A 27,108-nucleotide genomic window follows, 5' to 3' on the forward strand; every position below is an offset into this window, starting at 1 on the left:
GATTGAAATATTCTCTGTTATAAAAAGGAATCGTAATCAAAAATAAACTTCGATCGAGCAAAAAATTACAAGAATCTAACACAAACATGACAATTAACGTAAACGCCTGGAAGCTGTAGATAAAAAGAACAAGGTGGCAAAAACCGGGAAAATCAAGGAATTCATTTTTCGATCAGGGAAAACTAAAACCAGTCAGGGAGTTTTTTCAATCGCGACTCTTTTCAAATCGGTTCTGGAGCGCTAAAACGACTTTTTCAAAATCCGGGTCACATAAAAGGCTGGACAACTATTGATTGGTTTCTCATTCGATCGATTTTTTTATTGTTATTTCAAAGTTTTTGCTGGATGCCGAAAAATATCAGGGAAATTAATGTCATGTTTGAAGGAATATCCGGGCAAATCAGGGAATTTGAGTTTGATTGAATTACATTCATCTTCTATGTCAAATAGAGATCTTTCACATATTACCTTTCCCACTAACGCAATACTCTTAATCCAGTAACATCTATGAAGGTAGAATGAGTTCCCTGCACCTTCTTAAGTAGATGTCGAGTGGCGAGTCGGCTGGATTCTGGCTCTCACCAGTCAAGTTTCACTCGCGTTTGCTAATACAACACTTTGCCCGCCTTGTCAGTGTCTGCGGGCAAGGCGAATAGCTCACCTTCTGCAATAGGGGCCAGCTGTATAAAATCTTTACAAAACAGTGCAAAATGTAAAGGCCTCGCTGAACTCTCATGTAATTTACGATGAAACACAGGACGCAAAATTAATAATCACTTTTTACACTGGCAGGTTTCTGTCATCGTAATACGGTAACTACTGAACAGAATCTAGAAGACCAAGTCTAATCTTTATTCGAGGATTGTTCTACATTCTTCGCATTTGACGTTTCATCGTACGGATAATAACCATAAGGACCTTGGGGATAGCCACCGGGAATCGGATACGTCTGCGGAAGTACGCCGTGTGAAGGATATGGGTATGGGTACGGATTGAGAGGGCAGTATCCGTTGTTCAGGCCAATCGGAGCAGACGGAACTGGGAATGGCAAGCTAACCGGTGGGCCTGAACCGCTAGAGTCACCTCCACAGCGATACATTCGGTTGACCTTTTCAACATCGCTGCGTGAAAATCCCTCCCGCTGACCCATTTTTGTGCCGCTCAAAGGATACTAGAAAGAATATAGAGATAGAGACAAAAAGAAAGGAGGAAAGATGCTCGAATTGTACATTCAATAAGTTAGTTTATTGTTAGTCACTAGTTTGTTCCGTTACAACGAGGTAAATTGGGTTTTTGTTCTTGCTGGCTTATTTAATCCATTTATTTATGCATTTTGGGTGCTATTGGTTTCATTGTCACCAAATGCTGCTCCAATGAGATTTCCAATGAAACCGACCACTTGAGCGCCAGTTGGTTTATTACCGGCGACAGGTTTTTTAACTGGACGTGTAGGACGCTGAGGTTTTGAAGTAGCTGTGGGCGTGCCTCCCCCTGTGCTACATCCGTACATTCCATTAATTTTGTTTATGTCACCCTGGGAGAAGCCGTTCCGTTGACCCATTTTATTTCCGCCAGTTTTCTGCAGGTTAGGTAGGTTAGATATAGGTGGCCAAACATTGATGATGAAATGTTTAAGTGTAACATTAGTAGAAGCGTGGAAACTATTCAAATGCATGTTTCTGTTAGTATCAGTTTAGTTTATTGTATTGGACATACGTAATAAAGTACATGGTTAAAACACACAAACATTGAGGTAGATAACGGTTAAGTAGATCACTTTTGACCAAGAGGTTGCTCCGTTTACTTGCAGTTGTACATAAGATTGATCTTGGCGAGGTCAAGTTTACTAAAACCGTCGCGCTGTCCCATAACTCCATTAACGGATTTCTGTAGGGAAAAGTGTGAGAAATCAAAACACCGAAACCAAAAAATCACAAATAAGTTCTACACAAGCAGGTGCAATAATATGAAAACCTTTACCGCGCCATTGTTTATAGTTTATAGCTTACCTTAGCAATGATCGTTGGTTTTCCGTTGGAAGAGAACGCTGTTGCCGAATAATGCATCACACTGCCATAATCATACTGCACTCCGAATGCGTCGGTCGTGCCACTCTTAGCCTTAACGAAATTCGTCTCCGTGCCACGTTGGATGTTTTGCGTCTGAATCTGTACCCAATCGTCGCGTTCGGAACGGTTTTGTTCATGCAGGAAACCCACCGCGTGCATCAGTTCGTGAACGATCGTGCCAACTTTGGTTGTACAGCCGGGCATCTGCAGATTTACCTCTTGGCGTCCTCCGATTCGTCCAACGCTGGACCAACATCCGCTATTGGAGCTCTCGATCGAGATGTAATCCTTTTCGCCCATGCGTGGCTTAAACTTGATGCAGGTCTTCGAGTGGTACTGGTTGAATGCGTCCTCGATCATTTGCATTTCGTTAGCCTCTGTCGGGAGAATTTGATGATACAATACAGGATAAGTTCTTAATTTTTTAAAAATCCCATATTCTGTCATACAGAGGCAGGTCATAATTGGGGTTGCCCCCTCTCCGGGTTTTATCCGAAGTCTTCGGGACTGGGAGGTAATCTCTTGGTCCTCGGGCGCAAGCGAGTTCTTTCCGGGATAGCGAAATTGTTTTCTACCCGCTCTCGACACGGCATAAATTCAAAGCATAAAGGAAAAGCAGCAATCAATTTGGACGATTTATTTTTAAATCCTACCCACCCAATTACAGAGACTTTTCATGAACTTAACCGAAGGTCTTTTGAGTTTACGGCAAATCTATGTACTTTACTAAACTAGAGAGCATGCTTGAATAAGTGTTTTTCACAAAATCAGCGAATCCGATTGGCTGTTGAGAGTTGTAACTAAGTAAATAACTATAAACATTCGCGTTGACGATGTTGCTGATATTTGTTTGGTTTTTGCATGCGAAAAAGAAGGAAGGAAATATTTTTGCTTTTGTCATCACGCACATTTTGACAATTACATATGAGTGTTCACGTAGGTGCGAACAGCCTTCAAAATCTCTTTCAACGCGAATAACCCGAATAGTAAGCAGCAATTTTGTGAAAATATTTTTTAGGGCAAGGAAATGTACTAGCATGGTACGGATATTCACTATATGCAAGCTTACAGTATATTTCCTATTAATCATGGGAAACATAACAAAAAGTTTATCCACTCAAATGTGTCAAGTTTAATAGAGACTTTCCGTTGGACCAAAATACTATTTTTTTCTTTGAAGCACTTTGCATGTGTACGCACAAATTGGATTTTTTCTATTAGTATTACTAAAATATTTTTAATTTTTGAAAAAAAATGCAAGAATGTTGCACCGGTCGATGTTTCACGAATGTTTAAGTTATAAAACCTACAAAACATACGTGCTAGCATTGCTGCAGAATATTATCCACCACGATTTTTTGGCAACATTGTCCTTATCGATATGTATGCCGCCAAGGTGGAAACTGTTGGCAATGGCTTGGCTTTCCTATACGGGACGATGCAATTGGCTCTGACGACTCTGTTGATATTGGTTTGGTTTTTACTTGCGAAAGTGAAGGAGGGAAATATTTTTGCTTTTGTTTTCACACATAAACTGACAGTTGCATATGAGAATTCGCGTAGGTGCGAACAGCCTTAAAAATCTCTTTTACTTGTGTCAGGGCCAATAGGCAAAAAAGCACGTGTTAAACCCTCTCTTTACCATGGTTTATCTACACTGAAAAAACTGCGCACGCTCCATCCAAGTGTTTCATCAATTGAATATGAAAATGAGTCTGCATTGTTATTTGTAGAATTTTTTCATCGAATTCAATCATTTTTCACTTTCGTTTCAAGTTGTCGCACACATCAACATACATCCATGAGCCACACTTCATTTACGTATGATTCCAACATCCCTTTCAAGTGAATTGCACTTGAATCTGCCCCACTGTTTCATCACAGTGATTATCATGTGCGAAACACTTTCAGATGATTTGTTTTGTTTTTATATGTCAAATGAATTGCCGTTTGTACTACGACAGATGTAAAGTCAGCGAGTGTCATACGGCTTAGAAGTTCGACGATTTTCCGGACTACATCTGTAAATTTTTGCAAGGTAAGTGATTTATGTCACGTAAAAGAATCGAATTCTAATCTTATTTTGTCCTTCCAGCACAAAATCATAGAGATTCTGATGAAAACATCTTCACGCTAGAGGCAAGTATTTGTTTACTAAAACATCAATTATATTGATTAAATTAATTTAATTCTTTGTTTGCTTTACAGGCTCCTTCAACAAAAAAAGATAATTGATATTTTGTGATGAATTTTTATAGTAAAATTCTAATTTTATAAATAAAACAAAAGTTGCATTATATGCAATCATTTCCATGTAAAATTGTTTTCATTTTAATATCGAATAAAAATCATTCGAAGCTCGGTAAACATTCTTTTGAGATTCAAAATCCAAACACTTTATGTTTATATGTCATAACACGAGAATTGAAAGTGTTTTCCTTTTGAAAATGAGGTGTTGCACGATAAATAATTCTAAAGTGTTTCGCATATGAATTCTATATGTTTTGGCCAATAGGGCGAATTCAAGTGCAAAATACTTTATAATGTCATGTCGATTTCTTTCAGTGTAGAGCACCATAGGTTTGGATGCAAAAATCCTACTCAAACATGCATAAATATGTTCTCAAATAATCATTAAATTGTTCAAGAACATAATTATGCATTTTCAGTAGCATTGGTAAATATTTCGAAAAATATTCTGCATCCAAACCTGTGGTGCTGTAGAGTAGGTAACCATGCTGCCCATAATTTTTTTTTTTTTTTTGTTTGTAAAAGTACGTTTATTCTAGTTATTAAAATTATATACATAATTATTTAAACTTCGACTTCAATACTGAATCTTAGTGTGTCTACGTCTATCCTATCATTACAATTTTCAATGAAGGTGATATAAACCACTAATGTCTTTAGTAGTATTATTTTTGATGTTAATGAAATTCCCTCTAATGAAGGAAAGAGAAGTTCTTCTGCTCGAAATGTGCGACCGCCACTCATTTCCATTAATTTTTGTTGTAGAAATCTGAATGCATTTCTTACTCTGAAACAGTCGAAAAATTTGTGCTGAATGGTTTCCACTACATCTGCTGTGCAATTGGTACACACGTTGGTGTCCGCTCGTCGCATTGTGTGCAACAACTGTTTGTGATTGATTTTTTGATTCACGTAGATGTTTAAAGCGCTGCGCTGGGAAGGCAATAGATTTTACTACTAATATTCTTCCACACACGAAGCCAGTTGATGGTAGGATTTGTTATTTCCACCTTTGGTTTATCTGTGTCTTGTACAAAGAAACGGTGGATAAGTTCGGCGGAAGGGTGTTGGCGAATTTGGAAGGGAAAATTAGCAATATTGTCTAGAATTTGTTTTAGGCAAGGGAGATCTGTGGCGGGATTTGTAGGTGAAGGATTAGTTTGGTTGATGACAGAATTGTAATATGGAAGGGATTCGATCTCGTGTAAGTGACGGCTAATCAGCAACGACTTGCATTTAAGTGCAGGCAGATGTAGATTGAGACCACCGTCCTCTTTTCTCCGTGCTAGCTGCTGCATCGGTATAGTGGCACATGCGCCACGAAACAGGTAGCTCCTCATAGTGACAGTCAACTTCAAAAATTGGCTAATATGCCATTTTTACCGAAATCGAGAAAACAGTTTCTAGTGATGATAATCGCCCTAAACAAGGTTCCAACGGAAGCCGTTTGTAAAAAAATACATTTGGGAAGGCAGCAAATGTGAAACAATTTTGGCTAATATCCAAAACTGGTTAAACGTTCCCGGCGATGCTCGGGATCAAAAGTTTGAAAATTAGGAATCATTTTTTATAATGAGCATTATTAGCACAACTCACTTCAAAAATATTTCACATCTTATACGTTCATCATCACTTTAAGCACTTTAACATTCTGAGAACGCACAGAACGGAAATACCCATATTGAATTGCATTTTGTGATTTGGGGATGTTTTACAGAGACTGGAAGTCGCCATTTCGGATTTCAAAATGACGTATGGAGTTTGGAAGTCTCGGAAGTATTGAAATGGTTGGCCAAACACCACCTTAGATTATTTTCCTGAAACCAGAAGTCGTTATTTTGGAAAATGTTATGTGGGGTCATCCCAGTTCAGTATATACCACACTCGGGTGATAACCGGATATTCGTCAATCGTTCACAGTAAAACCTCTTTTTATGTAACTTTGAGAAGAAAGAAATCAAAGTAAGAAGAATTTAGCGTGACCATTCATGCTCAGTTCTCCTCTTTAATCATATCTAAAGAGATAACATGTGAATTTTTGTAACGAAAATGTTTGTTGGTGTCCAAGGAACACGTCTGAGAAGAAGTTAACGTTTTAATTCACATAACTACGTAGAAATTAAAAAAAATTAAACCAATGCAATGCGACCTTTCCTCCAGCCAAATGTCCCAAGATCTAGTTTTGGTAAAAATGAAAAAGTATTTCGAATCCCGTAATGTGTTACTATTCACAAAACTACGAAAATATCAGAAATGTAATATTTTTCTGCTCGACTCACACCAAATTAAAACATAAATTCTTCTGCAAGATAATATTTGCAGATGTTGAAGGAACAACGAACATTTTATTGAAAAAAATAAAAATAACAGGCGAATTGAGCTCATGCTCAAAAAGTCAAAATTTTGCATGTATTATATGCATAATATATATAAATTTAAAAAAGAGTATTTTAATGTGTTTTTCTGTAAGCAGAAAATCATCTTCAAACATACGTAGTTTTTGAAACAATATCTTAACTTTTAGCAATAAGATACCTATTATTTTTCCTCAAATGTCTTTCCTGAACATTAACAAACATTTCAATGAAGAACAATTACATATCATAGAGTTGATTTTAGATTTAGAGGCGAATTGAGTTCAAATATTCATGATTTTGCTTGTTTAACGTAGTGTTGTGATAATATCTCAATTTTCAGTAATCAAAAATCTGTTATTTTTACTCAAAAGTCTTTCCTGAACATAAACAAACATTTTAATGAAAAAATCATGCATCATAGCTTTGAATTTGGATTTAGAGACAAATTGAGTCAAAACATTCATGATATTGCATGTTTTACTTAGTTTTGTGAATAATATCTCTATTTTCAGTTATCAGATAACTATTATTTCTTCTCGAATGTCATTCCTGAATATCAACGAACATTTTATTGAAAAAAATCACGTGTCATCGCTTTGAACTCTGATTTAGAGACAAATTGAGCCTAAAAAAATTATGGTTTTGCATTTTTCATGTGGTTTTGTGGAAAATATTTTAATTTCAAATACACTAAAGTCGCTTTTTACGCGGCATGTATCCGCGTAAATTCCGGAATCCGCGTGAAAAAAACCGCGTAAATTCCGGAATCCACGTAAAAAAAACGCGTAAATTCCGGAATCCGCGTAAAAAAACCTGCGTTATTTTTGCAATCCGAGTGAAGAGAAACCGAAATCCGCGTAAAAAAAATACCGCGTAAACTCCGGAATCCGCGTAAAATAAAACCGCGTAAATTCCGGAATCCGCGAAAAAAAACCGCGTTAATTCCGGAATCCACGTAAAAAACGCGTAAGTTCCGGAATCCGCGTAAAAAACCCGCGCAAAAAACCGCCTCAAAAGCGACCTTAGTGTATTCAGCTACCTATTATTCTTCCCTCAATTATCTTTCCAAAACACAACGAACATTTTATTATAGTAAAAATCACAGATCACTGCTTCAAGTTTTGATTTAGAGGCAAATTCAGCATAAAAGTCATGATTTTGCATGTTTCACGTAGTTTTGTGAATAATATCTCGAGTTTTAGTAATCAGATACCTGTTATTTTTTTTTTTTAATTGTCTTCTTTAAACATCAACGAACATTTTAATGAAAGAAGAATCACATGTCATTACTTTGAATTTTGATTTGGAGACGAAATAAATATAAAAAGTCATAATTTTGCATGTTTTACGTAGTTTTGTGAATAATATCTCAAGTTTTAGTGATCAGATACTAATTATTTTTCCTCAAATGTCTTTCCTGAACATTAACAAACATTTTAGTGAAAAAAGAATCATATGTCATCGCTTTGAATTTTGATTTAGAGGCTAATTTAGCACAAAAAGTTATAATTTTGCATGTTTTACGTAGTTATGTGAATAATATCTCAAGTTTCAGTGATTATATACTAATTATTTTTCCTCAAATGTCTTTCCTGAACATTAACAAACATTTTAGTTAAAAAAGAATCATATGTCATCGCTTTGAATTTCGATTTAGAGGCAAATTTAGCACAAAAAGTTATAATTTTGCATGTTTTACGTAGTTTTGTGAATAATATCTCAAGTTTTAGTAATTAGATACCTATTATTTTTTCTCAAATGTCTCCTGAACATCGAACATTTTCATGTTAAAAACCTATATGTCACCGCTTATGATTACTGTACACCTCAGAGACTGAGGGAATAATATCAATAAGATCAAGCGTTACGGAATTCCATTTTTATATAGTAGATAATTGAGAAGTTGGCTAATATTCAATGTGCTTCAACCTGTGACATGCAGAGTCTATGTTTATAATAAGAGTCCCGCAAAGATGAAACCAAAGGAACCAAATCAGTGTCAAACGAGGGTACCAATCGAGCAATGTAAATAAACAAGGTGATAATGTTAGGAGTGGATGAAAAGTGTTGTAATTGAGCGTAATAAAGAATATGTGTTTTTCCGAAGTTTTACTTACACATTTCAATCCAACATTAAACCTGTACACTGGTTCACTCAAATTTAACAAAACATTACCGGTGTAATCTTTCAAAACTGTGTACCTTGTGAAGAATTTCAAAAAATGATATTCGCTTATGCATGGTGAAAACGGAACTGTATAGTTCTTGGCAACAAACGGCAACAACAACAATTTTTTTTCGCCATTTATTTTTATTGGCCTAAATCATGCTAAAACTATCCAAGAATCAAAATCTACCTCGCCCAAGTACAGATCTAAACTCAAAGTTCGTTTAAATCAATTTTTACCGAACAACTTTTATACTCCAAAATCACATTTTTCGTTTAGTTTGGCGATGCTCGTTTTTCTTTTTATTTCGAGGCTTTGTAAACTAGCAGAAGTTACCTACGCTAGTTAACAATATTGTTTTATTCCTTAGCATTAAGGGGTAATATCCACCAGAAATTTTTTTTTTTTTGCCAAAACTATCCTAGAATCAAAATCTACATCGCCTAAGTACAGATCTAAACTCAAAGTTCGTTAAAATCAGTTTTTACCGAACAACCTTTATGCTCCAAAATCACATTTTTTGTTTAATTAGGCGATACTCGGCTTTGTAAACTAGTAGAAGTTACCTATGATCGATATCGTGCTTCAAATTCGAAGTATAGAGGTCTCTGCATCAAATTTCGACCGTTATAACGCGTTATAGCGTCTATACAGAACGTGTTTACTCACAATTTCCCTTTGTTTAGTCGATCAGCCGTTCTCGTTGTGTACATTCTTTGTTTGAATTTTTCTATACTTTTTAACTGTGAGTTATATTCAAAAGTACTTGAATATGAGTGACAAGTTTGAGTTTTGCGTGGGATCGGGCGCCAACTGTGTCAAAGTCGCTAACCATCGCATGTCCGACATCGCGAAAGAGGCTAGGCGCAGCCATACATCAGATGACAAAAAGAAAGAAGTGGAAAATAAAACCCAGGAAGGACAATTTTACGGCGCAGGGATAACTGACTGAAGGTAAAAAAAATATTAGGGGCTTTGTTATTGCGATTCTTAAGATTTATAGCATTTTGAAACTTTAAACGCGTTTTTCTCAAAACTATGTTTTCAATATCGGCGAGCAGTAGAACTGAAAAAGTTTACATCCTATTGACTTGAAATTTCAACTGTAGCTTCTTCATTAGATTATCTAGTGAAGTACACACGATTTAAGCGATTGATTAACAACAACTAAAGTTATAAACAATCAAAGTCGATTTTTTTTTGTCGAAACAGAACTTTTTATTTCAAACATTTGCCATTTTGCGAAGAAAAATTCTAAAAATATATTCATGTGTACTTCACTAGCGACACTTATGTGGATAATGAAAAAATTTTTGTTTTGGTTATAGGTGGAGTTGGGCACGACTTCTACTGCTCGCCGCGGAACAACTTTAAAAAAAAGCGGTTCACGGCAATCGCTGCACAGCCGCCATTTTGTAACAAAAATAGCAATAAAAATATTTTTTCTATTCTGCAAGAGTTGCTCAATCCAATGATATATTAATTATATACCTTACATCTCAAATGTCCTGTGAAAAAATCATGAAAAAAAGCCTTGCTTTTATTAGCATTTGGTAGATATAACCCCTTAACTGACCTTTCGTTTATAATTGAAAAAAAAACCTAAATTAATCCACCTAGCGGTCAGACCTAACCTTTCTCATACAAACTTTTATTTGTAAAAATAAATTTACATGAACGCTTCAATCCAATAAATGTATATTCACTCTTTAGGTTCTAAAATATTGATGTTGTAATCTATACATATAAAAATGTAGTTCGGTCTGTCTGTCAGTCTGTCTGCCTGTTTGATCCATATAGGCTCGAAAACTACCGAACCGACCGACGTGAAAATTTGTATGTAGGGGTTTTTGGTCCCGATAAAGGTTCCTATGATAGTTTGAGACCCCTCCGTCTTTTGGAAAGGAGGGGTCCAATACAAATGAAACATAAATTTCTGCACAACTCAAGAACAAACCGAGCAAATGAAACCGAATTTGGCATGTGGATGTTTTAAAGGGTAACAAATATGTCCATAATGGTTCAACGCCCCTCCCTCTTCTGGAAGCACATGTTTCTGCACAAATTTCTGAACATCTCGCGAACTAATCAACTTAATGGAACCATATTTGGCAGGTGAATGTGGTAACGAATATGTTCCATAATCGACTTCAGGCAACATTTTGGATTGTAAAATGGCAACTTCCGGTTTCTGGAAAACAGCCAAAAAGGGCCGATTTACACCCAATATAATAATATTCGGATAAAGAATGATACACAGGAGCTAACTTCGACCACAGATACCATTTTGAATTTTAAGATGGCGACTTCCGGTTTCGGAAAAACAGCGGCAAACGACCAAATACCACCCAATATGGGTATTTCCGGAATCGTAATGATGCACTGGAGCCACAAATCGACTTCAGACGCCATTATGAATTTTAGGATGGCAACTTGTGGTTTCTGGAAAACAGCCAAAAATGGCCGATTTCCGTCTAACATGAGTATCTCCGAAACTAGAATGATACACAGCAGCTGAAATCGACCACAGAATTCATTTTGGATTCTAGGTTGGCGACTTCCGTTTCTTGGGAAACAGCGGAAAATGATCGTATTACACCCAATATGGGTGTTTCTTCAACCAGAATGACGCTCAGAGGCCAGAAATTATCTTAAATACCATTTTGAAATCCAAGATGGCGACTTCCGGTTTGTGAAAAACAGCCTAAAATAACCAAATACCATTCAATATGAGTATCTCCGGAATCAGAATGTTGCAATGAGCTAACAATTGACCTCAGGCACCATTGCGGATCGCTAAATGGCAACTTATAGGAAACAGTCGAAAATGACCAAATAATACTCATTATGGATATTTCCGTAATCGAGATGATGCATAGAAACCAAACATTGACCCTGAACACCATTTTGAATTTAAAGACGACCACTTTTAGTTTCTGGAAAACAACCTAACTAACTAAGTACCTTCCAATATGGGTATTTCCGGTGTCAGATTGATGCCAGAAAATCTGCTGAAAATGACCGAATACCACCCAATATGAATATATTCAGAATTAAGGTGATGTACAGAAGCCAAAAGTCGAGGATGTTGTCATTTCGATAAAACCAATCATTTCAAAACTTTTGTTATTTGACTTTGATCATATCCTATGGCCGTTTCGTCGTGCATTTGCAGATTTTAAACACATCGCAAAGAATCAATGAATTTGTAACGTTTAAATAGTACGATACCACATTTAATTTATGTTGATGCCACATATATCGATCAAAGCAGGTATAGTTTTAAATAGTTTTTGAATTTCTTTTCTTTCCATAACTTTTGAGCCACATATCAAATTGTTATGAAGTAATACATAACGGTTGCTTAAGTTCGATTATAATCAAATGAAAAGGGAACGTAGAGGGCAGCCAAACTTTGAAATCACGTGTTCAATCATAATTCATTTGTTAACCCTTGACTAGCCCGCTCATCTCATAATAATATTGATCAAATCGGCTGTGTAATTACTGAGATAATCAAGTTTCGTGATTTTCACATTTTGGTACTTTACAGACGAAGTTACAGTCCGATTACAGCAAAATTCAATAGGGTGTTACGAGGCAGCTAGACTTATTAGTTGACACTAATTTTGTGGAAATCGAGTCAGCCATCTGAGGAAAGTGAGTGAGTTCAAGTAGTCTTCGGAATATGTTCCTTTTCATAGCTGGATTTCACATTTTTAAACATAACATGCAAAGTAATAGTCTGATTGCAAAACAAATCAATAGGATCTTATGGGGCAACTAGACCTTCCATTTGACACTAATTTTATGAAAATCGGTTCAGCCATCTCTCAGAAACATGAGTGAGATTAAGTAGTCTTCAAAACACGTTTCTTGTCATAACTTTTGAACAACAAGTTCAATCTTTATGAAATTCGAAAGTTAAGGGTATTTTAGGTAGCCCGTTCATTTGAAATCAATTTCAAATCGGTTGTGTAGTTTTCGAGATAATGATGTTTCATGATTTTTACATTTTGATACATAACCACTAAACTAAAAATCCGATTACAATGAAATTTAATAAAGTCTTATGGGACAACGAGACCTTTCATTTGCAATTAATTTCATGAAAATCGGTCCACCCATCTCTGAGAAAAGTGAGTGAGAATAAAAATCTGCACACACATACACACACACATCACACACACATCACACACACACACATACAGAAAATGCTCGAGTGATATATGCCATTCGGCCCTTTGGAGCAATTTTATATCTTCGGTTTTGCAAGTGATTGCTATACCTGAGGAAGGCAAAACGGCTATTGCGCTAAAAATACTTGGTGGGTGAATTTTTCCTGCAGATTTCTCTGTTCCAACTCAACGGCAAGGTTCCAGCATATATGAAGGGTGATATACTCAATAAAAAAGTTGTAAGGACAGTCAAAATATTCTGGACCGACAAAATACTTCAAAATGCGTTTTTCTCGGTTTGATGCCTTTGGCCAGTTTCTGAATTATGGGCATGGTAGAGAGAGGGTTAAAACTAACCGCCCGCTGCGCAGATGAAATCATTCACATGACGAAGCAGAGTTTTTCCTCTTGCTGGAAACATGGGACGATAATTCATGTCCGAAAGCAGCGCCGTTTGACTTCAATAACAAACTTGAAGCCTATAAGCATCCTATGCAGCCTCTCGATAGTCCTCGAAAAGTAAATTGGGAAGCAAATGACTTTTATTCTTCAAAAGCGTTTGATACAATCATTCATCACAGACTTTATATAATGCATTGTTCAGACGACGCCGCATATCACCTGATATCGCCAGATTAAATTACTTTGGGTGTTCACACTACAGTGAGATGACATGGTTTGAAATTTGCTTCATTTGGTTTGGTAATTGAAAGAAGAAAACACAGCTGACAGCTGATTGGAATTTGCGTTGACGGCGTTGAAAGACATTTTGAAGGCTGCTAGCACCTACGCGAACTCTCATATGTAATTGTCAAAATGTGCGGGATGACAATAGCAAAAATATTTACTTCCTTCTTTTTCGCATGCAACGCGAATTGCGAAATTTTCAGCGTTGCGTTAAATGTCATTTGCTTATGTTGGTCGTGTTGCCAACTGCTGCAAATCAGGTTTTTATTGGTTTCCGAACATGATATCAGCGATATCATGTAGCAGAGGTGATATTGAATAACAGCTCGATTGTATAGCATATCAGGGGATATGGATGGTGATATGGCCTCCATAGCACGAATCGCCTGATATCAGGTGATTTGCGGTGTAGTGTGAACAGGGTAAAAAATTGCAAACACAGATGCAGTAAATCTGCTCAATTCGTATCTGACTGATAGAAAGCAAACCGTTTTCTGTAGAGAACAGTGGTCAAATAGTTCTGTGATCACTTTAGGAGTCAGGAACAATATACACAGTAGTTTGTTTTTGATTGTTAATAAACACTAAATTTTAATGAAAAAAACAAAGTGATTTTCTATTTTTTTTTTAACTAGAAGGTATAACAGAACTTTTGATACAATGTCCCTAATGGAGAAATGAAAAATATTTTTTATGAAGGTCAAGTTTTAAAAGAAATGTTTATTTTTGACATTTTCAAAATATTTACATTCCAATGATGTTGACTAATTTAAATAATTATTTCAAATCGGAAAGCTTATAATAATCAACTCCGTCGATACATCCGTTTTCAAGTTATATCGAAATTAATTGGATCGATTTAACACATTCTTTGACATCGGAGAGATGAATAATTTAAAAGTTATTTCCATTCTTTGAATTTTTCAACCCATGGAAATAAATCTCCGTGAACGTGAATATAATCATCGCTTCTTTTTTTTTCAAGTAATTTTTTTAGAAGGACAACATTAATGTCTGCAACTTCGCCGAAGATGGATCAAACAACCCGTTTTGGCTCTAGAAATATTTTCATCATTATCTTAGCATTTCTTAGTAACCGATCGAATTCGGTGATTTTAGTGACAATATCAGCCCAAAAATCACCTCCCAAACCCGGAGACTTCGGGTGAGACCCAGAGAGGTGGCAACCCTAGTGCTAACGAAAAAAACTAGCTTTGAGAGTATTTTCTGAGCCGAGTGCATAATAGTGCTAAATATATTTTTTAGCCAATTGATCGGTATAGCGAAAATTTAGCCCCATTTTCTTTGGTAAGAACGACAGGTGCTATAAACTATGAAGTTATTCTTCCGAATATTTTAACTTTTTGAATCAATGCCTTCAGTTTTGTACGAATCAGTTGAAAGTTTTGAACGTCTCTCCTGTGTTCAATATGCATGTTTTGTTCGAGCCTAAATTTTGAATGAGATGACATTCGTAAAAAATATATGTTCAGTTACTGAAAAAGCGTCAAACATTTGCGGAATTATTGCGTTAAAGGTAATAGGATAGACAATTAAAAAATAGGAAATTTAAGAATTTCAAACTTTTACCTGAGATATTTCGTTCTATTACATTATATACAATAAAAAGATTTCGAGCAAAAAACTACACTTACTAAAATTTCCATTAATCACAAAAGGCACCACCCCTCCCGGCCAACGAGTACTTTTATCCGCCAGCCCGTTTCGACCGCCGGGCCGTGCAATCAGTATATCCCCGTCCACGTATGTTCCAAGTTCCTCCGGGTTTACAAGGTCCGTTTCCGGATTGTACTGTGCGACACGTTCGCCTACCGACTCATCCGGTTCTCCGTAGATGTTCAGCCCAAGATGAGAGATATCAATTTCATCCTCATCACCCCCTTCCAGACCGTTTTCGTCCCTCAGGATCACCGGGCTGGATTCAACCGCTATCGTAAGCCACGTGGCCGATAGAAGCACCAGTGCCAACGCCAATCGACTTGCCATCACTTCACTTGATTAAAACACACAAACACACCGTTTGTTTGGTTTCACTTCGTACTTTACGGAACTTGGAAACCTGACGTATATCGAGCACCAGCGGCAGGTGAGAACTGATTACTTGTTCTAGGAGACCCCGACTACCTATTTATAATGGAAGTAAAGGTGATACGGTTTTGCACTTTTCCATTTCTTTTATTGAAAGCAGTGTAAGGTACTTTTTGGTACCTTCAACTTTGCGTTCTAAAGTCCCCCCTCTCCCCATCTTCAGCCAGCTAAACCAGCCTCTTATCAGTAGCTGCGGCATGGTTCTTAGCGAGCGGATCGATATACGCAGGCAAATAATTCTTGTTCTTTGAAGGTTTGCGGTATATTTTTTGTGACCGATAACACAAATTCGGTGAATTTTTTATTGTATTTTGTCTGCAGCAGTAAAAATTTGACTCATTTTTAAGGTATAAGGAAAACTCGTAAAACTTGTCATGTAAAACCTAACTAGTTTTTCCGCTAGCGGTTGTAAAACGGTAGACTGACTCGGGGGCTGCGTTATCAATTTAACGGCTTTATGAGTTATTGTTAACCTTTCTGCCTAAATCGGGTAGTCTAGCAACTTCTAGCGGATTACGTATTCGAGCTGAACTTCTAAATTTGCATGCGCGGTACATTTGGTTTATTAGGGTTATGTGCATGACAATTAATTTAATTGTTAATTGGATGACATGTAGGGGTACCTGGGGTAATAAGCACCGTTGAGGCAAGATGCACCCCCTCTGATTTACAATAGAGAAGCATTTTAATAACAAAATAATAATTCTATTATTCGAATCTATGTTTTCTATAGTCACCCTGTCAACTGCACTAAAATGTCAGAAAATGTGAATAAATACAAAAAAAGTTTTCGTTGCATACGGTCTATTTTTTTTGTCAGCTAAATTAAGTGTTTTTAGCTTTTAAATTGATGTTTTCCACCAGCGAAAAGAGTTATTGCATCGAATATATGTCGAGCAACATATTTCTGATGAAATATCGATAAGTTTCAATGAGAATTACCGTTATGCAACCAGAAACATTCTTTTGTTACGTTCGGGGCATAACGCTTCCCTTATCTCGGGGCAAAAGGACTCTTTGTGAACAAATTTTTTGCTTACATTTCATCTCGTTTCCAGCATTGTCCAGAAGTCCAATCGGCGGTCATGGAACAGCTACGATCGGTGCTAAAGGCAATCGAAAACGGTGTTTCCCAAAACCACGTCGCTCGAGTGTATGGAATTCCATAGAAAACCTTTTTGCCTTTATTTATTAGAGGACAAAATGAGTCGTACTGCCTAAATATTGTAGTGCGTTCTGCCCCGTAGACGGAGTGCATTTTACTTCATTTGCATGGTGCTTCTTGCCCCTTTGTTGCGGTGCATTTCACCCCAGGAAGAGTGCATTTTGCTTCGATTGACGAATTTTATAAAATTATTACACTCTCTTAAAAAATGTGTATTATGCATTTTCTATAATGTTATAGCATCAGATGCGAGTTTGAACGAATAAATAAGGATTTTTATATATTGATCAGTATATAACATTGGTTTTATCTCTCAGCTTTAACAAGAATATACTCTGCTTTCGTTAACTGGTGCGTTTTACCCCAGGAACCCCTACATAACAATCAATTCAGTTGCAATCTATCCAATTAGTTTGGACACGTGTAATTGAGCAATATATTTTTGATCATGTTCGAGAACTGATTTTCGAACATTATCAATATATATTAAATATCGGACGAATGTTTTCCAATTATTTCGGAAAACCTCTGCCCGATATTAAGTATCACTAGTACCACAAGCTGCCGATGTTGCATATTCATATCCAGTCATTCTTTACCGAAGAAAAATTATACACACTTAATTTATCTCGGCAAACTTCCCAACAGCTGGTCGAAGTTTTTAACAAATGTCAGCAATATATTTTGACGAACATTCAGACAATATATCGATTTACCGTAAGCCATCATGTATTGGGATTTAGTTTGCCGGAGTTCTTGAAAATTCTGCCGAAAACTTGTAGAACATTTGAACATTTATCAGCTGTCGAGTTCTCGGCAATAAAATCTAATTGTGTATGATTATTACAAAAATGCACCTTTACCACACGCAGCGTAACATAAACGTTCTTTTCAAAATACCAAAATTGGATTACTCAAGCTCTATAAATCAGACCTTTGCATTTTTTCTTGATACCAAACGGTTGAAAAATTTACGAAAAGTTGAGATCTAGTGTTATGTTTGGTTCGGTAAAAAAATACAGTTAGCGAACGTGCAGTTTTAACTATAGAATTGGAAGTAGTTTGGAAGAATTAAAATTTAACATTTTATTTTAATAGAGGACAGTATGAACTTCAATTTATACTTTTGAATCGTTTCACCTTTTAATTCTATCACTTTCGAACGAAAATTGATAAAAGGACAATATGTTTGGCTCGTATTCTGAAAAAAGACTGTATCCAGAAAGTATAGGTTATTGACAAAACAAAATTATTGAAGAAACAAAATAAACTTTACCTTTCTATAAAAGTTTATTCATACGGATCTTGAAAAAACAAAGTTTAAAACATCACAGGAATTTGCAGGAATATACATATATATACAAAATATAATTTTATTTCGATTCGATTCTTCGCTATTACAATTCACTATCCTTTTAAACTATCATATTACTCAATTTCCAAAACCATCAGCTTGTTCCATTCGACATCAACCGCCAGTTGGAATCCCACTCGAGCCAAATCCGCAAACTTCATCGTGAACACATCCCGGAAACCGATTTTCGCTGCTGGAATTTGTGATCCGGGGTGAGAAAACACGGTGGCGCTAAAGGGCAAACCATAGGCACGACAGATAGGAACTCGCGCCGTCAGAATCTGCGCAGCTATTCCTCGTCTCCGGTAGCTAGGGTGAACCGAGAGCCCCCAGGCGGACAAGAAACCTTTAGCATGCTGATAGCGCTCGAACAGTTTTGCTTCATTTGTCATGTAAAGAGTGCTCCCTACGAACGTTTTGACGGCGCAACTTTCGAACTAGAAGTTGAATGACTGTTATTATCGTGTATGTTTCGTTGAACAATTGAACCAACCTTGTTATCAAACGGAGGGTCCTCCTTGGAAACGACCGTCAACATATTCAGTCCTACAATTTCTTCGCGACCTTCTTCATAACACACCACAATGCATCGTTGCTTGGCAATGGAGCGCCAGATCGCAGTGATTTCTTCAACTCCGATTGGATCCTGTGCCAGGTTTAAACTAGCACATATTGGTTCGTCGCGTAAGAAATACTCGCACATGTGCCTAATGGCATCATCTATGCGATCAGGAGGTAAATCCTGCACGCGGTATGTTTCGCACGTTCCAGTCGATGGATTTCGTATTTCAAACCGATGCCAAACTGTTGGATAAGGAATTTCATTCGTACGATTCCAGGATGCCATTAATCTATTGCAAACACTGATCAATACAACTGACACAAACGAACTACAACTGCTGTAATGACTGTTAAATAGAGGGCATGTGTCTTACAGAGCCAGACGACGGCTTATCTGCTATGTAAATTAACAACAGTTTCCGCCCGTTGGTTGGGAAGCAACTATAGGTCAAGTAACCAGAAGTGATGGTTTGCAGCAGGTTTGTGTTTGCGCAACGTCTTCCAGACAGCCTTTACGACACGCTAGAGCGCGTCTGTGTACTTGAAAATAATTAACTTTTTCTAGGGTCAACATGTTGTTTAACGGTAGGGATAGATCCCCTAACTAGCCACACTGTCGACACTACTACCAAGCCGTGGTTGGGACTGTCAGAAGTTATTGTCTCAGTCGAGAGTTAATCAAATCATTACACCAGCTACATGAGTGTAATCTACAATGGGCTGAGACGTATATCGAAAAGTAGGGTCAACTATCAGCTAAGTTTTCTTATCTTTGAGTCAGCTTGACCCGTCTCGTCTTGTACGAACAAAGGAGAAGAGAGGCAAAAATAAACCGTGGAAATTAACAGCTTAAATTCTAAAAGCTGCGTAAAATATTTCCATTTTATACCGGAAATGAAATTTAACCGATACTCTGGAATACAATCGTTTCAGGTACATGGTATTTTTTATGATTTTCCAAGCAGAGATGTTGAACTCTTTACTTTTTTCATGACATCAGATAGAAAAGATGCTCAATTTGAAAAAATAGTAAAATTAGACGGTAAATTGGACAAATAAGAGCGATAAGCTGAATATAGGTCTACTATCCAAACAGATATTTTGATATAGTACTACGTCTCTCAGAAAGTTCGGCTACATACTCGGCTGCACACAATATTGATAGAGCAGAGGTTAGGCAGATACCTACCGCCGTATTGGTGCACTATCTAAATGGTAAATCTAATAGATTGCCTGTTAGAGCTGGTGTGCCTCAGGGGAGTATGTTGGGCCCAATCTTATATAACATTTTTACTTCTGATCTTCCTGATTTACCACCAGCTTGTGAGAAATCTCTGTTTTGTGACGATACAAGCATTTCCGCAAAAGGAAAAAGCCTTCGTGTTATATGCAGTCGGCTTCAAAAAAGTTTAGATATATTTTCTTCATACTTACAAAAATGGAAGATTTCCCCTAATGCTTCTAAAACACAGTTAGTTATTTTTCCTCATAGACCAAGAGTTTCATTTCTCAAACCCACCCATAACCACGTTATTAAGATGAACGGTGTGGTCTTAAATTGGTCTAATCAAATTAAATACTTAGGGCTAATTTATGATAAGAATCTTACTTTCAAGGAGCACATTGAAAATATACAGTCAAAGTGCAATAAGTATATCAAATGTTTATTTCCTCTTATCAACAGGAATTCTAGACTATGTCTCAAGAATAAACTGTTAATTTACAAACAAATTTTTAGGCCAGCAATGTTATATGCAGTTTCCATCTGGACAAGTTGTTGTGCAACCAGGAAGAAGACACTTCAAAGGATTCAGAATAAACTTTTGAAAATGATTTTAAAGCGTCCTCCCTGGTTTAGCACTAACGAGCTACATAGGCTCACTAATGTAGAAACATTAGAAAATGTGTCAAGCCAAATTATCAACAAATTCCGACAAAAATCGTTGCTATCCTCAATTGCAACGATTAGCTCACTGTATAATCAGTAAGATAGTTTTACGTTTATTTTAAGTTTCGTTTTATTCCTTTTTTTTCTCCTTGACAAGTAGGTTTAATAATTTTCCTACAATTACATTAACTTAACTGCGAAAGCTAATAACATTCAATAATCTAAAAAAAGCGTACAAATATATATATATATATATATATATATATATATATATATATATATATATATATATATATATATATATATATATATATATATATATATATATATATATATATATATATATATATATATATATATATATATATAATAGTATTAAAATGTCACCATTTGTGGCAGAACACACAATATTGTTAACTGTAACTGTTCCTCTTCACCACATATTCAAAAATTGATTTCCAATATAACAAAGTTGTATTTATTGCTGTATTTAGTTTTATATCTACCGTGCGTTGTAATGGAACCTTCGACGTTGTGACGTAGAAGCTTTTAGCATCAGGTTTGTTTACTATGTTTTTGTTACCAAGACAATCAAACTCCTTCTTTCTCCTAACCTGCCAATCTATTATCATTGGGCTGCATAGGGATGTAAAATGAAAATCTAAAACCAAAAAAAAAAATTAAACATATGTCCAATTTCAAATGTTAATAAATCGGTTAGTTTTCGATGGATTGGAGCGGCCACAGCTGTGGCATGGCAACGGATAGCGGCCGCAAATGCAGCTGGTATATCAGCATCTCAGTATATCTGGTACTGAATTACCTTTTCCTTCAGTAATAAGCACAACTCCAGAACAGCTTTTATTATCTGCATAAAACTTAGGTTATCTATACTATATTATAACTTGTAATAAAACCCCTGAAATATCGGAAGAAATCAGAAAACTTAGGGCGGAAAAGGAAAATCAGTTCTAGGGATGACCGGTACTTGAGCAAAAACCAGTTTTTTCGCAAATTCTTTCCAATGCGAAAGAAGTTCTTCCGGTAGCATAAGCACGGAAATTTTTTTCAACGTTTTACCTTCATATAGCAGCTGTTTATTCAGTCGTTTTTTTATCGGGGTTGCAATGTTTACCGTAATCCTTTACCGACAGTAATATTGTTTTTCCACTTCTGTAGTCTCGACTAATTCTGACCGCTGACATACGTTACGAAAAGGTTTTTTTTTATTTTATCTCTTATTTTTTTAACAGTAGCATCAGGTAACAGAACCCTCCCAGTTGGTCGCGATCTACGACGCTGGCCTAACAAACCAGTCATCGTAGGTTCGAGTCTCGGCTCGGGAGAGACAGTTAGTGTCAATAAGATTGTAGCGATAGCCCATAAGATTATTTAGTCCCTAGATAAGTAATGTCGCTAGTGTGCCCATTGTACTTACTTTACTTTTTTGGCTAACGGACCGTTCACCGGTCCAGGGCCGAACGAATTAGAGATGTCCAGCTTCTTCTGTCTTGGGCAGCCGTTCTCCAGTCTCCCCGTACACCAGCAGATCGTGCATCTTCTTCCACCGCGTGCGAGGCCTACCACGGAGTCGACGGCCTCTTCCTGGTTCTCTACTGAAGATAGTTTTGGTGGCTCTCTCGTCAGGCATCCTGGCTACATGTCCAGCCCACTGAAGCCTGCCCCGCTGTATTACCTTCACTATATCAGCATGTTTGTATACCTGGTACAACTCGTGATTCATGCGTCTGCGCCACACTCCGTCTTCCAGTTTACCGCCAAGTATCGATCGCAGAATTTTACGCTCAAAAACTCCGAGCACTCGTCGATCAGCTTCCTTCAGCGTCCATGCTTCATGTTCGTAAAGGGCCACCGGGAGTATCAGCGTTATATACAGCGCTAGTTTTGTGCGAGTTTGCAAACTACGGGAACTTAGCTGGTTACGCAGTCCGTAGAAAACCCTGTTCGCAGCTGCAACTCGTCGTTTCACTTCACGGCTCATATCGTTGTCACATGTCACAAGCGTACCAAGATAAACGAATTCGTCAACCACTTCAAATCGTTCCCCATCTATCTCCACCTCAGCACCAACACCACGGGGACTCCCACGCTCTCCGTCAGCTACCATGTACTTCGTTTTGGCAGAGTTAATGACAAGTCCCAATCCATTGTATTCGAGGCAAATCATGTTGCACAAAAGATCCCAAGCACTAGAGTCGATTTGTCGCGATTCGACTTGAAAACTGCTTTGAGAATCATGATCTAGTAGACCTATTTCTATTTTGAGCCTTGTTGTGGGCAAAAACTGCCAAAAGAAAAAGCAGACTACACTGAACCAAATTGCTCGCACATAAATGTGCTATCATTGCTTGACTTTAGCTTTTAACGATTGTATATCATTTAGAACTGATTATCACCCTTTGCTTGCGCAGTTCAAACAAAACACTAAACAGTTAAAATGATTGTTATTATCTATGGGAAAGATTATGGATGAGCACATCGAAAGTGAAACGGTGTGAAACTGAATTCATGTTTGTATATGATTTCCCTAACCCATTCCCGGCGGAGAGTAATCAGATTTTTCCTCGAAAAATGACCTTCAATTACTCAGCAACTACGCGTACAATTAACACAAACTGGATTGCGTATTGTAGATTGTTCTGTTCTTAAACCGTATTTAATAGTTTAATCGTTCAAAATATCAAGTTTAATTGTTAAGTTGTACTCCAAGTTCAGATGTCAGGTGATGCCATGGTGATGGTGATGGGGCTGACATGGATGATTTTCTTTCACATATGCGCTTGAATTCATTTTGTAAATTATCTACAACTATCACTGAAAATATAAATGCAAAATTTTTCATAGATCATATATTTTTTACAAGTGTGCATAGCGAATCATATTATTTAATGTGAATTATTAGCGCGTCGAGTATTTCATATGACTTTTTTAATTTCACCCGTCTGATACTTCTGAATAATGAATTCTCTAATAAGGACTCAACGATTCCGTTCAGTGTAACGACGTTTGACGTTACGTTCCCAAGCAGATCAACTCTATACATAACCTGTAAAAATCCAGCGACGCCAGCGACATTACTTATCTAGGGACTAAATAATCTTATGATAGCCCCGCAATTGTCTTGTACACTGAACAGTTGGCTGCGAAGTCTGTGTATAATAAACAGAAGGCCGTGTTCCGAATCGGAACGTAGCACCAAGGCTTTGCTTTTTTTATCAGGTAACAAAGCTGTAGAGTGCATTAGACGTAGTGCCGTGCTACCATAAAACTTATTGGTTTTTTAAAACACATAAAGCGCAGATCAAGAGTAGTATTTCTGGTTTCAGTTTTGTTAAGGAATCGTGGTGGAGAAGGTATTCTAGAGAGGCCGTAATAAAACCAGCCCATAAATTTTTGAGCTTAAAGAGTTTAAAAGAGACCTAAACAACTTACCATCGCAGAATCCATTATCATCAGGAAATGTGTATGTGGCCGAAATACTGCTCGGTACGCCATGTTATACTCTAGAATCGAAATTTCACGTAAAATTCCCTTGAAATGCAGAAATTCGTGATGTAAGAGGCGTAGTGCTGATTGTGGTAGATGATGTTCAAACCTAGCACTAGATAAAAAGATGCAATGGCCAATCACTTGGTGCTTGGTCAACTTTTTTTTGTAAAAATTTTCAATATAATTCCACAATATTATCAAGGCGCTTGTTTTATTTGGTACTTTTATAGTAAAATTCACCCAAGAATTATCTTGGCATGTCCATTTAAGCTCAACATTATTAGAAAAATGATATTCATTCATGGAAGCAAAAGAATATTATATGTACATGAATTGAACTCAAATAGTTTGATGAAGGTTTTTAAGTTATACCAAAGACTGAATTCATACAATTCATAATCACATTTTTTTTTGTGTTTGTGCTCGTGACTACCTACAAACGCAGGATTTTTGTAACCTCAAGCGATCGTTTGAATGACGTCTCAAGTTTTCATTTATGTCATTAAAGTTCTCATCCAAACTGTACAGACACTCTTAAAGCTGTGTTAAGGGTTGCCGACCAAAACGTATGTTCATATATTTGGTTTTAAAATATAGGCTTGACACCCTCTTGTAGTGTGGGCCCTTGTAGCTGTAATAAAGTTATTTCATAGTTTTATTTTAGTCATTGAGATTTATCCTACTTGAAAGCAGATTTAAGAACACAGCCATTACAGCGATATCGAGATTATAATAAAACTTTAAATGTTACTTGGGATTTTATATGGGAAAATCCACTTTTCAGAATTTATTCTCCAGAGACATCCAGTCATGTGCTACGATGTTCGTAGAAAAAGTTATTCAACCCAAACTGATTGAATGTTTGACGAACGGCTCAACATTGAATTTTTCTTGCAACACTGCTGCAGCATGTGTCGTGCGAAATAAACAAAATAAAACGCAAGGGATGCTACGGATATCCGCATCTTAAGCTGCATCCATAATCAAATATCCGTATCCGCATCCGCATCTGCAGATGTCTAAAAAATCACATCAGTAACATCCCTGCAACACCTCATGTGAGGTTCTCGTCGCTACCGCTATCACACACTGGAGAATTCTTTTTTCGCTTACTTTTTTGCTCGCATTCGCTCCCGAGATCATATGCACACATACTCCCGTCTACTCTCCTCGTGTGTACCTACTCTCATACTCGCGGTCGCGAGAACGACCAGCCGAAGACACTTGTTTCATGATGCTTTGCGATGCAGAGGGGAAAAATAATAGGGTGTTGGACTACTTCGGTAGCGACTTGCTTCGGTTGGTTTTGAATTAAACTGCTGTAAAAAACTTACCAAAGCAGTCCGCTACCCTACACGTTGCGATACTTTACATATTCTTCGCCCCATTGTCGGCTGTCGGTGCATGAATCAAAACCGGGTAGATGAAGAAAGCATTTTTGTTTTCGAGCACAGTTTTACAAGCACTCCAATTTTAGTCGAGAACTCCTACTCGCAAGCAGGAACTCGCATACTCTTTTGCAATCACTGAGTAGCAATACAAAAGAGTTTTAGCGTGACGGTGCGCGCTTGCTGCTACTCAGGGGAAATGACTTGAGAAGCGTAGCATATGTCTCGTTCTCAAGCAGAAAGGAGGAGAAAGGTTTTGCTTCTCGCCCAGCACACTGCGTAGCGAAATTCTTATGCTGCAAACAACATTCGAAAAACTTTGATGATACGTTTCGCAGACATAAGGTTCATGTAGCACTTGGTAAAAACAACCTAAATTAATCCACCTAGCGGTCGGACCCAGCCTTTCTCATTCAGACTTATTATTTGTAAAAATAGATTTACATGAACGCTTCAATCCAATAAATGTGTATTCACTTTTTGGGTTCTGAAATAATGATGTTGTAATATAAGTATAAAATATGAAATTTGACGTAATGTAAATGCTCAATAAATAGCGAAATAAAAGTAATGAGCTATACCGGGAACATTCAAATGGTACGATAGCACATTTAATTTATATTGTGGCCACATATATTGATCGAAGCAGGTATAGTTTTAAATAGCCTTTGAATTTCTTTTCTTTCCATAACTTTTGAACCACATATCAAATTATCATGAAGTTTGTTATTTGTAAATTTGAGAGATGACTTGTTCGTATGACACTAGTTATGTTTAAATAAGTCGTGTAATCTTTGAGATAGTAAAATTTCGTTGTTTTAATAACAATTTAATACATAACGGTTGCTTAAATTCGATTATAATCAAATGAAATGGGAACGTATAGGGCAGCCAAACTTTGAAACCACGTGTTAAATCATAATTCATCAGTTAACCCTTAACTAGCCTGTTCATCTGATAATACAATTGATCAAATCGGTTGTTTACCTTCTGAGATAATGAAGTTGCGTGATTTTCACAATTCGGTACATTACAGACGAAGTTACAGTTCGATTACAGTAAAATTCAATAGGGTGTTATGAGTCAGCTAGACCTTTCATTTGACACTTATTTCGTGAAAATCGGTTCAGCCTGTAACCGTTGCCGGTCACAGCATAATGCAGTACGGTTGAGACTTCTGTTCCGAGTGATCCCGAAGGATTTTCGATTATGTACTGACGTACTTCCGGCAAGTAGTCAGGTCTCCTAGTTTATCTGAGGGCTAAAACTTTACGATCACTTCGTTCCAAACCGCCAAACATAGTGGAAGTGAATAGTTTCGCGTTAGGTCACTGCTTCAAGGTAAAAGCAGAGAGTGCTAGGGAAGTAGTTCATGTACTAAAGTTTTTGTATTTCTCAGGAGGTAGAATAGAACGTGCGAAATA

At 36.9% G+C, this 27,108-nt stretch overlaps 2 protein-coding genes across 2 annotated transcripts; both read right to left on the reverse strand.

The window, feature by feature from the left end:
• Positions 1-844: 844 nt before the first annotated feature.
• On the reverse strand, positions 845-15,835 carry LOC129717275 (hatching enzyme 1.2). Its single transcript, XM_055667137.1, has 3 exons — positions 15,365-15,835; positions 2,010-2,446; positions 845-1,171 (listed from the first exon to the last, which is right to left on the reverse strand). Exons 1-3 carry the CDS (start codon positions 15,714-15,716, stop codon positions 845-847), a joined length of 1,116 nt encoding a protein of 371 aa, XP_055523112.1. The 5' UTR covers positions 15,717-15,835.
• A 2,419-nt stretch (positions 15,836-18,254) lies between these two features.
• LOC129733800 (uncharacterized) lies at positions 18,255-19,423 on the reverse strand. The gene is made up of 2 exons (XM_055695315.1): positions 18,831-19,423; positions 18,255-18,774 (listed from the first exon to the last, which is right to left on the reverse strand). The coding sequence occupies exons 1-2, from the start codon at positions 19,182-19,184 to the stop codon at positions 18,412-18,414; spliced, it is 717 nt and encodes a 238-aa protein (XP_055551290.1). The 5' UTR covers positions 19,185-19,423; the 3' UTR covers positions 18,255-18,411.
• Positions 19,424-27,108: the final 7,685 nt, after the last annotated feature.

The sequence above is a fragment of the Wyeomyia smithii genome, chromosome 1 (genome assembly GCF_029784165.1).
Source record: "Wyeomyia smithii strain HCP4-BCI-WySm-NY-G18 chromosome 1, ASM2978416v1, whole genome shotgun sequence".
Taxonomy (NCBI): domain Eukaryota; kingdom Metazoa; phylum Arthropoda; class Insecta; order Diptera; family Culicidae; genus Wyeomyia; species Wyeomyia smithii.